The sequence below is a fragment of the Cylas formicarius genome, unplaced genomic scaffold, assembly GCF_029955315.1.
Source record: "Cylas formicarius isolate icCylForm1 unplaced genomic scaffold, icCylForm1.1 PGA_scaffold_5__7_contigs__length_24384050, whole genome shotgun sequence".
In the NCBI taxonomy this organism is placed as follows: domain Eukaryota; kingdom Metazoa; phylum Arthropoda; class Insecta; order Coleoptera; family Brentidae; genus Cylas; species Cylas formicarius.
The window spans coordinates 10,475,588-10,491,166 of NW_026844341.1; the positions used below are offsets into that span (position 1 = coordinate 10,475,588).

Sequence of the window (15,579 nt, forward strand, 5' to 3'; positions counted from 1 at the left end):
AAAGACATGTAACATTCAGATGCATCGCAGGAACATCGGTCAGAGATGCGCTGTCAGTATTAACATTGTTGGCCCAAACTAAAATGTTGTTTGTGGTAGATATAGTCCATTATTCATGGTCTGCCCACAAAAACATGTTTATGGGAAAAAATCTACTGATATTGATTCCTGCTGGCCATAAAGTCGGATCCTGGCCTCTCAAAAGGTTACTTTTTTTAATTGTAATCTTAAAAGAGGAATAATATTGCGGGTAACGGAAATCAATCTTTTCGCACACAACCTCACAGAAAAACTTGTAAACATGCAGAAAAGTCAATTTTGGAGCAGCTTTAAAAACGGTATTAGTAGAAGAAGGTTCAATACTTTCTTCCTGCCCAAAGCTATTAGCCATTTCAACGCAATTGGGGGAAGACTTTGGCTTCGTCAATGGCAATTGAAACTTGTTTTTTCCAAAATAGGGCGAAATGATGAAATGCCACCGCACAAATGATCGATGATGAAGTTACGCAACCACACCGCCATTGACATTGTATTTGTTAAGATACTCGCGTGGACTGTGGGTAATAAACATTGCGAAAACTTTTTTTGCATTTGCAACGCGGTTCGCTTAAATGATTTCCAAGCTCGTTTCTTTTATTATACAACTGTGCAAAAAAAAAGTGACCATCATCTGTTGGATACGGCTCCAACGAACCCGATGGCCTTGCGCGCCAACCCACTACCATGTAAACCGATCGGGCGAGTATTTAATAGTGAATTACTCAAACGAAATGGCGGCAATTGTTTTTTTTTTCGCGTTCGACTATATATGCATAAGGTTGAAACTCAATTAGCATATTACTTTGGTTACATAAACGCGAAAGGTATATTTTCGCATCATTTATCAATCGCCAATCAGGTGGGACGTTTAAATCGTATTCACGTATGCAGGATGTTCGTTATCGACATTGCTATGCAAATGATCGTTGGAAAAAAAAAGATTTACAGAGCGCTGAGGCACGCCCACACTGTCGGTGGAAAGTGAGGCAACTTTTAACGATAAAATCGAGACAATTACAATAGTAACTTTGGAAAATAGTAGCACGTGTTTAACAGTTAGAATTTGCTTTAGCTTAATGTTGCGGGGCGATGCGTTAGCGTTAGTGCAACAGGTGCAACATGGTGCGAAATAAACGTAAGCGTAGTCGAGTTCTACTTCGTCAACTTCGTCTAGTTGGTAGATATAAAAGAGATAAGAAGTGGATCAGAACAAATATAAGTACAAAAAGAACCCTTTAATTTAATATTCACGAAAACGCTGCCCTGGGTTAGGCTGTCCCTCTGTATTCTGAGGCGGCTCTTTTTGTGTTGTAGTTTTACGAAAAAATGTCTGTTCTGGAGTAGTGGTCCTATCACCCTCATCAGTCGATGGGTTTCCTAACGTACAATACATTAAAAGTACAAACAAAAGCAACTATTTCATCACTCTGTTATGACATTTTTTGGTCTGTAATTACTTTTGTGAAAATAGAAGGATCCATATACCACATAACAAATTTTGGTGCTGTATCCAAAAATTCATAAATGTTACATATAAATAATGTTCATTATTATTGATCAGCCCCCGGCTTCTAGCCTACTCAAGAATTTGCCATGAGTCGGCGCAAATTTTTCAAAGTTTCGATGTGGCCCCGAATATTCTGATATACATACATTCAGATATATTCGTGAAAAAAACGCTTCAATACTTAACATACTTAAAAGATGTCCGAGTGTTCTAAATACATACATTTCTATGCTTTTATAACGGACTCTGAAAGTCCCCAATTTTTTGAATGTGTCTTTTATATTTATTGTTCCACAACCCTTACACCGGTAAAAACTGAACCTGCACTGAAGTCTATGTGATCAACCGTGACACTTTGCCAGCAAACAATACTATACGATTATATAGTATAATGGAAAAGTATATTTCAAAAGCATTTTCAAAGGATATCATAATTTTGAAACAATTATTTTATACACTTATATTTTCTAACATTGAGAATACGGCACAACGATACTGTCGAATCGAAAATTTGTTACGTTTTGTTGTTTTTATTTGACTATTAGGTAGTTTAACACAGAAAGTAGTACATTTCCAAAACAGGTATTTTGTTTCTCCTTCTAAAATTATATATCATCATTTTAAGGAGGCAACATTTTTCAAGTAAAGAGATGATGCAATCTCAGAAATAGAATTTCTAATTTAGGAATAAAAATTTGAAACATTTTAAAACAAGACCATTTACTACAATGAAATCTTGAAAATATCGTATTCATTTTTCAAGCATATTGAAATTCTTAATTTAGTATCCTTAACTTAAAAATACTTAAATGTAATTGTAAAAATGTATTCAAATGGCAAAGTGCAAAGGATTTTAAAATTTCTAAAATGTAGACAGTACTAAAATAATGCGTTTATGATATACCACAGAAGTCATGACTATGTGAATGCAGTGCATCCAAATATATCCCTCCCTTAATGTGATGACTAATACTCTAACGTTGTGCGACCTTGTGATGGGGGATCTTGCCTGGCAAGAGCAGGTAAACTTGACAGGGCGTTCCGCTCACGTGACAAACCCCCATTATTAACATCTAAATTCGATTAACCCAAAAATTCCTGCCTCCCGGGCAAGTTCGGAGGAAAAAAAGCGCCCAGTCAAGGTCAACAATCTCCTATCCGTCGTCGTCGTCCGCCTATTATCTGGTTCCCATTTAAAATGAATAATACAACAATAAAAACACGTTAAACTGCCATAATCATCTTACCGCGTCTAATCGCCTTAAAGTGGAAGTACCGGTACGTATCGGTCTATCTCACTTCGAGGATCGCGCAGGCTCTCGGTTGTGCGGTCGAGAGGTTTGACTTTCAAACGACCTCTGCGCTGTGTGCGTGTTTCACCAACCGGCGAGAAGTAAGTGACTCGACGCGGTTGGTTTATGTGTATTTTTTTATCTGTATCGGGAAGTTGCTGGTCAGTTTTAAAGGTTACTGGGGTGCGCGGATTGCACGGATCCCGCACTCGATAAAATGTAATAAAATTCGTGTATGTGAGCGAATACCCTGGACGAAATCCATCCTGAGTCAAAAACATCACTCTGACTTCCTCTCTTTTACACAAAGTCAAGGATGAAAATGTAACGGGTGATTCAATAAGGGTTTCCACATTACAGTCTGAAATATTTTTGAAACGCCATTGTATTTGTTTATTATCATATGAGATTTCTAACCTCAAAACATAAACAAAATTAGTCATGGAGCAATATACGACTGAACAACGTGTAAAAATTGTGCAAGCCTATTATGAAAATGGTCGACCTTCTGAGAGGACAATTTGGAATGTGGTTCAAAAATTTGAGCAAACTGGATCTGTAACTAACCTCAACGTGCTCGTGCAGGTCGGTCAGATCAAAATATTGCCATTGTTCGCGAAAATGTAGCCGAAGATCCAAACACATCGATTCGTCATCGATCGCAGCAAGTGGGCCTTACATATTCAACTAAACAGCGAATTTTAACAAAAGACTTGCATCTACACCCATATAAAGTCCAAATAACTCAGGAGTTGAAACCTCGAGACCATCAACAGCGCCGCGTGTTTGCAGAATGGATACGAGAACAAGGGGTTCATTTTTCAACGAAAATCATCTTTAGCGATGAGGTCACAATGCTCGTATTTGGGGATTAGAAAATCCAAGAGAGATTGTTCAAAAAGCAATGCATCCTCAAAAAGTGACTGTTTGGTGCGGAGGAATAATCGGCCCTTTTTTTTTCGAGGATAATGCGGAGAACGCTGTTAGGTTAATGGTGTTCGCTATCGAAACTTGATATCTGATTTTTTCTGGGAGCAGTTGGAAGGTATGGACATTGAAGATTTGTGGTTCCAACAGGATGGAGCCACTTGTCACACATCCAGAGAAACGATGCAATTGCTGCGGGGCAAGTTTCCTGGTCGTATTATCTCACGTAACGACGATACCAATTGGCCGCCGCGATCATGTGATCTTACTCCTCTAGATTTTTTTTTTGGGTATCTAAAAAGGAGAGTGTATAGAAATAAACCAAACACTATTCCAGAGCTGAAACAGGTATTGGTATTATTGGTATTGGTATTAAAGGGGGGCGCCCTCGCGGGCGTCCAAGCACTTAGGCCACCAGATGGGCCCGTTGTGCCCCCAGGCCGCTCTAGAGGGCGTCCAGAATGCCGCCCCTCCTGTAGAAGGTCAGCAACTCCTTTAGCCCAATACCGTGCACTGAGTCCGGATCGATCAGGGCCGTTCCGAAGACTCCCAATCTTGCCCACGTCAAGGCAGGGCACTCGGTGAGCAGATGATATGGGGTCTCCCCCCTTCCATGCACCACCTACACTCCGGGTCACACCGGTGTCCGGGGCAATGAGGCAGCGGACGCCTTAGCCAGGGAGGGCTCCTCGCATAGGCATATAGGGCCAGAGCCCCGCTTGGGGATCGCCCCGTGTGTGAGGCGGGGAGCTCTCGAAGCCTGGGCGAGAGACCGGGCCGCGGGGGGCTGGAGAGTTGCTCCGGGAATGAGGCAGGCGAGGCTTATGATGGATGGGCCCGCCCTTCCTCGGACCAGGGAGCTGCTTAGACTGACCAGGAGGGAGTGTAGAGCACTAACAGGGGTCTACACAGGACATCGCAGGCTTAGGAGGCATCTCTGCTTGCTAGGCATTGGAGACGAGCTGAAACAGGAGATTGGACTCGAAATAGCCGGCATATAACCCGAATTGTGTCAAAAAGTGGTAGGAAATTTCAAAAAACGGATTACATCATGCCACATGAGTCGCGGGGGTCATTTGAATGACATCATCTTTCATACCTAATTGTAATACACTAATCTAAAATGGCAAATAAAATTGTTTGTATATTTTTATATTCTTCCGAGTTTTTTTTTTTTAATTTTTTTAATATGGAAACGCTTATTGAATCACCCTTTACTATTTCATTATTGCTCGACTCGAATGGATAATTGGGCGGTTGTAAGCGGAGTAATTGGGTTGCGGACGTGATGTTTTTATTGTATTGCGTGAATTCTGGAAATTTCCCCACATAACCGGCGTAATAAATATGCATTTAGGAGAAACTAGTAAATTACAGATAAGCTGTCGATTAGTTTCGAGAAAAGCTCTCCTACCGCTAAAGTCGGTGTGGATTTGGAAAAATTTTACCATTTTTATTTCAATGGAAACTTGTCTTGCGCTTTTTAAATTCTAATATTGGGGTGCGTTAACAATGGTATACGGGGTGTTTTCTAATTGAATGTCATTAATTAAGGGGGCGATTTTTGGATGCATTTTCAAAAGAAAACTTCATACAAACATATGTCCTAAACGTCTTAACTTTTCAGATACGGTTTGGGAAAGTTTTCAAAAATAAAATATATATTTTTTTAATATCTGTAATAGCACTTTATATTTATATATTTCGTTCACCACATTTTTTTTTAAATGCACCAGTGGCGGGCGTAGGGAATTTCACCTGTCTATTTTGGCAGACATTGATCATACGCTACTGATTTCTCTAAAAATAAAAATAATTCTTACAACGTCCAACCACCATGTGACGGAGTAAAAAAAATTAAGGCATAAAATCTGCTCATAAATTATTGCAAATGTCATTAATTTTTTAAAGTGAATCAATGGCGTGCTATTGACTGTCTACTATGAACAAATAATATTTTGGTTAATTAGGTCGCCATTGCACTATTTAAATCCATTTTTTTTATGAAAAATAAAATATTTACTTAAAACAAACTATCTAGTTTTTAGTTAACAACTTAGTGTCCATAAAAAAAAATTAGAAGACTATTCTTTTTTACTTTGGCAGTTTTAATGAAAAAACATAATATCCTAACAACAATATAAATAATAAACGATCCTTATTTAAATTTATTTTTTTATTTTAGTTTACGCACTTCGAATTTCTGAAGTATTTTAATAAAACAGATAGACAATTATTTAAGTAAGAAGTAATAATGATAATAATTCGCTGCAGCTCTCATATTAACGATATTGTTATGACCATGCAGAGAGGTTTTTATTTTTTTAAAGCAAAAACCGTGTATCGGATTGCAAAAAATTTAAAAATTATGGGAGATTGTAAGAATAATTTTTATTTTAAGTGGCGTACCGCCAATGTCTGCCAAAATTTCTGATTTCTCTTAAAATAAAAATTATTCTTACAAGCTCCAGACATTTCTAAAGAAATTTAATTTCTTGATATTTCCCAATCCTATGTAAGGTTTTCCCTTAAATAAATAAAAACTTCTTCTCTGTATGCAGCATGCATGGAATTATTATCAATATTATTTGTTACCTAAGTAAGTATCTATCTCTTTTATTAAAATACTTCAAAAAATCGAAATTCGAATACGAAGTACGTAAACTTAAATAAATAAAATAAAATTAAATAAGAATCGTTTATTATTTATCTTGTTAGGGTGTTATGTTATGTCGTTAAAACTGTAAAAGTAAAATGAAGTCTTCTAATATTTTTTTTTATTTTGAAAGACAGTAGTTGGTAACTAATAACTAGATATTTTGTTTTAGATAGATGTTTTATTTTTCGCAAAATAAAGTTCTCGATTTTACCAGTTCAGTGGCTATCTAATTAACCAAAATATTATTTGTTCCTAGACAGGCAGTGGCACACCACTGATTTCGCTTAAAAAAAATGACATGTGTATTTTCATTTACGAGCAGATGTGGTCTCTTCATTTTTTTTAGTCCGTCGCGCGGTTTTTACTTAAAAATAAAAACTAATTTCTCTGCATGCTGTCATGAAAAAAATCAAGAAACTAAATTTCTTTAGAAATGATTGGAGATTGTAAGAATACTTTTTATTTTAAGAGAAGTCAACAGCGTATTATCAGGGTCTGCCAAAATAGACAGGTGCAACTCGGTATGTATTGTATATATATATATATATATATATATATATATATATATATATATATATATATATATATATATATATATATATATATATATATATATATATATATATTCTCACGTATTGATTCACGGATGGAAAAATGTGATGACACTATATTCCGGGATATCATCCGTTCGCTCGTTGAACTCCGACTGGAATCCTGCATCCGACTGGAATCCTGCAAATCTTGCATCCGACTGGAATCCTGCAGACGTTTCGCCAAAATCTCACTTGGCATCTTCAATGCTCGCGCTCCGAAAACACTTCGAACACAGTGTTGCACCATCATCGTGCCAAATTTCGTACTTGAATGAAGGAAAACAAAGATTATAACCAAACTGTTATTTCTTGATAATTTCATTACAACTTTAATATTTGTATATTTGGGATAATGCAATCTTATGTTCTGTTCTGTTTATGCCTATTGAAGATTAATTGGAATTTTTTTGAGGTTCAAACACATTGATATTTGACATTAGAACACTGCAATGAAGAAGAGCTAAGAGCTAAAATAAAAAGACTTTGAAAAACAATATTTACATCACACAAATAATCGAAGACTCGAAAAATACACATCCGATTCCTTATTACTTCTAATCCTTCAAGTTACTCGATACTTCTCATCCATATAGGAACAAAATGAATCGGAAAACAACAAATTTGGAGTTTTGACTGTTCAGGTTTGGAAATCGAATCGAATGGAAAACAAACTATTATCTCTATAATCAGTGACTGATTGAATTGAAAATGAAACGTTGATTTTCAGCTTATTGACACAACAGCGTCCAACTTGTGCTACATCTTCTTTCACGTATACGATTTATATTTTCATTGCAGCAGAGGTTTATGTTTAGGAAAACAATCAAATCGGTAATTTGGCCTTGACGGCCCATCAAAAATTGCAATTCGGAAACGATTTCCTCGTTGGAACGCAAACCTTCTGTCTGTTCTGTTTTTGTATATGATTTATTTAACTTAATGTGTGGTATCAACTTTATCTTTATTGCCGTAATCTAAATGTAATGTGGTACTTTCACACATGAACCACCGCCGAAATGATAAGTAATCTAATTAGAAAATATAGTCCAATTCGTACGGTTTCGCACATAGCAACAGGAATTTTCTTAAGTTTCTAAGTTGTGTTTGAAAATGTTCTTTTTTCTACTCTCTACTCTATGCTGTTTCTTTATGCGATAGAAGTTATAAATCGTTATTGAATTGTGTCTTTGCCTAACCTGTACCTTGATATTTAAAATGAAAATTATAGTTACTTTCCGGCAATTTTTGGTTTGCAAATGGCTGTATTAAGGAGGATGAAAAGACTGCCACCTTTACTTAAGAAATAAATAATGCCAGAAATGAAAAAGGATGACGAATGCTAATGTTTTTGTTGAATATTTCCGGCAAATGCTAGATATTATTCCTTCTGGGACTATTATAGCCATGGATAATGCCAGTTCCACCCCAGAAAATCCGAAAAAATACTCTTCAACCTTTCCGACAGATATTCGGAAAAAGGAGCTACTGGAAATTGTAAATTTTAGCAAATCTCGTTGTACGACATCTCTTTTCTACGAATTCGCTTCAAAATATATCAGTAGTACTAGCCGTTTGCTCGCTGTGAATCTAGCCACATAGAATTCGTATGGACGCAAGTGACACTATTTTTAAAATGAAAGCCATTGAAGCCCTATTGCAAGAGGGAATAAAACAGTGGATTGTGCAAAATGGAGTAAGTGCGTCGAACATGTGACTGAAATAGAAGAACCAATGGAGCAAAATGTAAGAAGTCACGGTAGAATCCCTTATTTATTTGTCAGAATTCCAACAGGTCTAGTTCATCTGACTGCTTGGAGCATGATGACTAATATTTACAAATGAAGTTGTAGGATAAATAGTATAAACTACTGTAATATTATTTATAATTTAATTATCGCTGTCAACATTTTAAGTAGGTTAATGAATAAAAATAATAAAGAACTGTGAAAATGTATTAAGAGAGTTTTACGATATCTTAAAGGTTACAAAAGAGTTTCTCGTGAGTTAATAACGGAAGTGACAAGAAAAGTTCAACGGGATATTTATTTAATTTATGTTGGACCACAAATTTCAGTAGCTGCCTCATCAAAGAAAGCTGAATATATGGCTTTGTTTGAAGCTGTTAAGCAATTTGGCTAAAATCTTTTGCAAACAATATTAATATTATTACAGTCAGCCAATTATTGCTTTTGAAGTTATCGTATTGCTCAAAATCCTGCAAGTCATAAAAGATCTAACCATGTCGATATCAAATGCGGAATACGGAATTTATCGAAAATATTGCAATTATTTTTCGGTTGGTTTCGTTTACTTTCGCTGAAGTATCCGCCAATGACAATATATCAACATAAATAAACAGCTTACACACACACACATACATATATTTTCACGTTTGCGTATTGCGTGTTAATACTGCTACCACGAGATATCGTTGCCGCCAATTAAGGTCCGGACGACTTTCATTCGACCTCTAAAATTTTCAGTGTATGCGCGCGTGTGTGTGTGTGTAACGGTAACGTTCAAACAAACCTCGTCATCCTCGTCGCAACGCAAACAAACGAGCGCTAAATTCAATGTAAATGATAATTGAGACGAGATAAGCCATAAACCCCAATTAAAATAAACATTCGGAACGCTCGCGCGATGTTTGGGTCTGTCTCGTTTGTTTTCGTCGAGTTAAAAAGAAGGAATGTGTTGATAATTATTGCGAATGTGTTTACGTTGGCTCAGAGTTACCAGTTTCCACTTGGGTAAGGAAACAACGTGTGAATAAACGAGTCGTATTTCTTTTTTTGCGTGGATTTAAAGAAAATAATTTTTAAAAATAGTTTGTCCATGTTTATCATCATATCTGTAAAGTTTATATTGTCGTAACGTAAGTTCCTTACATTACTGATCGTAGATTGTTTGACCTTGAGCTTGAACCGACTTGCGCGAATCTTTACTAATTAATTCATAGTGTAAAGTCTGTTCATAGATATAAGAAAGACTAACTGATACGAATTAAGGAAAGACCCGGGCAAGCTGTAAGAATGAAATATGGCCGAACAGGGCCATACTTTGCTTAAAATTTAATTATTTAGGGTTTTGTTAGGAAATATACTATTTATTTATTTATGTATTTATGTTTAAATCTAAAATAAAATTACAAAATATTTTTATTACCTACTTAAATTACTTAAAATTATTCACTTATATATCAGTATCACTATCGCTAGCATCGCCTGTTCTAATTATTATTTGTTCCATATTATTTGCAATATGGATATATGATTGTTCTGCTTTTTCTATATTTTTAACAGAATGTGCCCAACTTTGTGGATCGATGTTAAACACTTCGGTTTCTATAAGTTTGAGGACATTGGAGGTAACACGGGGAAAAACATTGTTACGACGAATGGCAGATTTCAGTTGGTGCCAAACATGTTCAATTGGATTAAATATACAGTGGTAAGGTGGAAGCCTTAAAACTGTACGCCCTAGATTTTTTGCATAATTATCATAGACGTATTCCTTTTGTAGGTTCAAGCTTTGTAGAACCACAATTAATTGCTTTTTGGTATAATCTTCGTGAAAATAAATTTCCTTATTATACATGTAGTTTTGGATTGTTGCTTTTGTGTCACATGAGGAAGGAGTTTTAGTCAACTGTCTACTGTGATAACTTGCATTGTCCATTACAATTACGCTATTAGGAGGAATGTTTGGAATAAATCAGCGGTGGTGTCTTCATGGTAATGCAGAGAAGAGTCTTTCATATTTTTCGCAGAGAGAGAAAGTCCATTTGGAATCTAACCATGTTTAGAGCAAGCATGCAAAATAGTTATTCTTTTACCTCTTTTTGATGGCGCGTTTATTTTACACTTATCACTTGACTCAACCCAACCCTTTTCCGGAGGAATTTTATACCTAACTGTGTTTAATATTCTTTGGTTTGGTATACTACTTAGTTTAAGTTTTTTAGTAATTATTCTTATTTCGTGTGCAATACAGCGTGCCTTGAATTGTGTGCGGATCTCAGGAGATGCTCACGCCCAAATGTACAAAACACTATTCTATGGAATCGAAGGAAGTTATAAACAATGTTTATTTGACTCTCATTAAACGTGGTACCAGCAAGCAAGCAACTTTAGAAGAAACGGCCACATTGACGGAAAATTCCAACATCAACTGTATGGAAAATTGTGAATAATCCCATTTCAGCGAGGAAAAAAAGAAGCAATGCTGACATTTTCTCGAGTGAAGATGAAAGTGATCAAGATATAATACGGCTTAAAATTTACCAGTTATACGAGGAACAAAGCGTGCCTACATAAGATATCTTAATTAGGAGGCTTGATAAAGATGAAACCAGTGTTAAATGTGGCAGAACTACCTTATGGAAGTGTATTCAACACATGGGTTTTAGATTTAAAAAAATTGCAATAGGCAAGTTTTAATGGAATCTTTTAGAATTCGGAAATGGCGACTGGAATATCTAGAAAAAATTAGGATTTACAGAGAACAGCAAAGGCCAATTATTTACTTGGGTGATACCCCGGAAAAGGGTACTGATAAGTGTTAAACAAACGCGCCATCAAAAAGAGGTAAAAGAATAACTACTTTGCATGCTGGTTCTAATTAGATAATATACAAATAAGGAACGCGGACCATAAATACCACCCCTAGTGATGCCAGATTCTTGATGCACTCATCCAAAAAAATTTTGTTGAGTCAGGTTCATTGTATCAATATAGCCGACTAGACAATAGGAAACAACAATATCAGATTGAATCGTTTGCCGCATCGATTCACCAAATTAAACAACACACACATTTGTTTATTGTTGTGCAAAAGCGGAGAACATTTTGACCTTGGTTTTATATGGGTTATATGTTTATATGTGCCCATTATATATATAATGAAGATAACCTGGTCCCAAAGTCGATCCCTGACCTTGGAGTTGAAATTTGGAGAAAACGTTTGATAAGAAAATGACTTTCTTACCAGGCGCAAGTCGAGCACAAGAACTTAGAAACTAACGCAAACCAGGTTTGGGCACTTTGTATTCATCTTCTTCTTCTTTTTCATTTTTGTCTTGATTACGGTTTCCTATGGACAACCACCCTCTATTGAAATGCAATGAATATCAAGTTGATTATTCTGAAGCTCATTAGACAGTCATCATTTTCTTTTCTGAGCAGTTGATATACCCCAGGTTACATCATTTCACTTCTAGTTTTCGCAAGCTCTCTAAAAGTTCATCTTGGGTACTTACTTACTAGATATTTACTCCGTCAATCGTGATTCTACCTTTCCATCCCTCTATTACTCTTCCCGCAACATATTCTCGATCGATTGAATGGATTGGGCTACAGGATACACTCCTGTCGTACTCCTTTCCCTATTTTGCAGCTATTACATAGCCGAATGTCGAATTTCGAATTGCGACTATCGACAAAACACAATTTGAGTGGTAAATATAATTTAATAATAATAATAATAATATTTGCAGTCGTGGGATTTGCCATTCCATTCAAGGTATTTAGTCTTTTATTGGTTAAAGAGAGCGTTATTTTACTGCCGTTTGAAATTTAAGATGTAAGGCCACTTTGTAGGCCAAACTTGCGCGAGATGTTGTGAAAAAAATCAAACAAATCAAATGAGTTTTATCACTCTTGCAGAGATGCCATTGCATCTTGGTGCTTTCTCTATATTTTTTCTCTTCTCATTTCTCATGTCTATTTCATTAACACTTCAAGGATTAGATTCGTAGACTTGCTCTGTCCTCACTCGAGTCATATTTCGTTGGACCTTCTCATTTCACGCCTTCTCTTTTGCATATATTTTTTTTGCTTGTCCTTTTGTTATTCTGTCATTCATTAAATATGTATTACTATTTGACCTCTTGATGATATCCTTTGGGTCACTTCAGAAATTCTATTTCAGCTGACTGAATTCTTCATTCATGATTTCTAAATGCCTATGCTTTTTTCCCGCATTTCGAAAATGGTGCCGCCATTACTCTCTTCTTTTCTTGTGTTGAAATTTTGAAAATTGTTGATTTTTACACATGACAGAAATCATTAAAGACTGTACAAAGAGATAGAAATAATAAGCCCAGTAGAAATAATATACCCGGTGTCCCATGAGGGGGATGGTCGAAGAAAATGTTTTTGTGTGTGAAATGGCCACCACAACGTTTTCTTCACGATTTTCTTACAAGAACCGTTTTAAAACTAAAGTAAACACTAATTCTTTTGTTTAACGCGCTTTGTTGTATCCTGTATCCTTGAATGTGTACTATTTGAAAAAATGAGAATATAAATATATAAATATCTGATAATTTTACAATTTAAAATTGTTTGAATAAAGTGAAAAGTTGAAGAAAATGAAAATATTCACTAAATTCGAGTCATTATTCGTAATATAATATATATAATTGATCCGTATAACATGTTAATAAAAAAACAAATTCCAGTAACAATTGTAAAGAAAAACATAATACATATTATTCGTTTTTTTTATATAATTAACTGCGTTTTGTTCATATTTTAACCAGTTTCCAGAGAAATTATGGGAAACGTTTATTATGCCACTATAAAAGAAGAAAAAACACATCAAAATCCTTCAAATATTTAGTCATGTATATTTTTAATATTAATGGTAATTAATGTGGATATACAGATATGAAAAGAATATAATAATAAAAATAACTTAACTTACTACTTACCAACTTTGCTCTGATAATTTCCGGAATCCCAATGGTGGTGGTCGAATCGAATTTGACTGTCAATACGCCAGTACTAACGCATCTCGTTCGTTGAAATATGGCGTCGAAGGCAAAAACAAACGTTTTAAACTGTCCATTAGCCGCTCCGAAAATAAAACTTTCGCGCGGAACTTTATCCCAACTTTCGCTAAACTTCCCAACTACCGTATCGATAAATCCTCAACCATCGTTTATTAATGATAAAACTTTCGGCAGTAGACGGGCATCTTTTATTTGTCGGTAGAACTTTACCGGACTTATTGTTTCGGTTCTATGTGAGCTCTAGTTTTTCTCGAATTTATTTTTCATCCGTTGAATCGGCTTTTAATATTTTTTGTTTTGATTTTCGTTTCAGGTAAGTTCCGAGCGGCGTATCGATCCAGGTCACGCATTTTACAAGTAAGTCTTTTATTTTCTACGGTTTTAAAGTTATTTTTGTTTCGTTGAAATTTAATGCCAATATAAAAGGTACTTCGATTTTAATACTCATTAATGGGGGAAATCATGGAATCTTTAATGTTTTTTTTTTTGATCAAGCAATCAAAAATTAAACTTTTTTCCTTCCTTTTTGTGTATCGTATTCAAGATAAAAATTATAAATCGTATGAAGTGAAATTGATCGAGGTGGGATATAGTAGACCTGGAAATCTCTATCCACCATTTTTCAGTGTCTTCTCTGTTATGGTCTTGCGAAAACTTTACTATGCTCCGTTTCTTAATGCGAGAAAGTTATAAAATGGACTGTAAAACTGAATGGTCCATAGGCATAGTATTGTATCCGTGGTGATTGACAAGGGCCTCAGAGTGACAGACGGATAGGTAGTTGACCGACCTATAGCTAATTGTTTTAAATTATACTTATAGTTACTTTCTGGCAGTTGAAAATACAGGAATTTTAATTTAAACAAATTGAAAACTTGTAGTAAATGCCCCTGGAAAAATACATATCCCCTTCTTGGAAAAAACGACGTCCTTTTTGGATGGAATTAGTTGTCAACGAAAAACATTACTCTCACTGTGAATTGGGAAAAGTCGAGTAAGTGCGTCGAGTACGTGGCTGAAATAGTAGGAGGAAACTGTTAACTGTTAATGTAGTTAATCATTTCTCTAGGCTACACTTCATCTGACTAGTCGAAACTTTGTAACGAAAATTTACAAATAAATTCGTATCAAATATTCTTTTTTTTTTAATAATTACATTTATTATAATTTATCTGTGTTCAGATTATTCTTCCTTCTATAGATGTATTTATTTACTTGATCTTAGAAAAAATAATATGAAATATCTGCGCATCTCTATAATTATAATCACGTGTAATTATTTTTATATTTATTATATCATTAAAAACTCAAATAACGGATATAACCTTTAACTTGTCCATCCTGTTGAATGATGCGTGTAAATTTATTTTTTATTACTTTTCGCATTCGCAAACTGCGTATAGCTGCTGTATTCGGCTGACTATAGCTAATCCATTCTTGAGAACAAATCCGACATGACCGACAACCGTATGAGTTTAGCTAAATTGAGAACCAATCCAAAATGACCCCCATTTAGCCGTTCGAAAATCGGCAGTATCTACGATGTTACTTATAGTAACTTTGAACTTTAAAAATTCTTGTGAAATATCGCAGACTTATTAAATAACATCCTGTATATGAACTTTTTGTCACTCTCAAAAGTACCGTCGATTGTTAAACTCACACAAACTGATACACCCTGTATATTAAAGTTTGGCCGCAAAATTTCGATGTAAACGCGAAAAGTTGACATTGATTATTTATTTTTATGTCCTAAAATTATTCAAAAA

The 15,579-nt window shown here is 35.2% G+C and overlaps 1 protein-coding gene across 3 annotated transcripts in view; it reads left to right on the forward strand.

Moving 5' to 3' along the window:
• Window positions 1-15,579, forward strand: part of LOC132702553 (lysine-specific demethylase 3B) — a 547,286-nt gene that overhangs the window by 286,949 nt on the left and 244,758 nt on the right. Inside the window, exon 1 of one of the 3 annotated variants that reach the window (XM_060671264.1) lies at window positions 9,573-9,767. The exons of the other annotated variants lie outside the window; for them this stretch is intronic. Within the exon in view, the coding sequence (XP_060527247.1) occupies window positions 9,728-9,767 (40 nt within the window). The 5' untranslated portion in view covers window positions 9,573-9,727. Of the gene's footprint in view, window positions 1-9,572; window positions 9,768-15,579 lie in introns of those variants that run through there. 3 annotated transcript variants of the gene reach the window in all.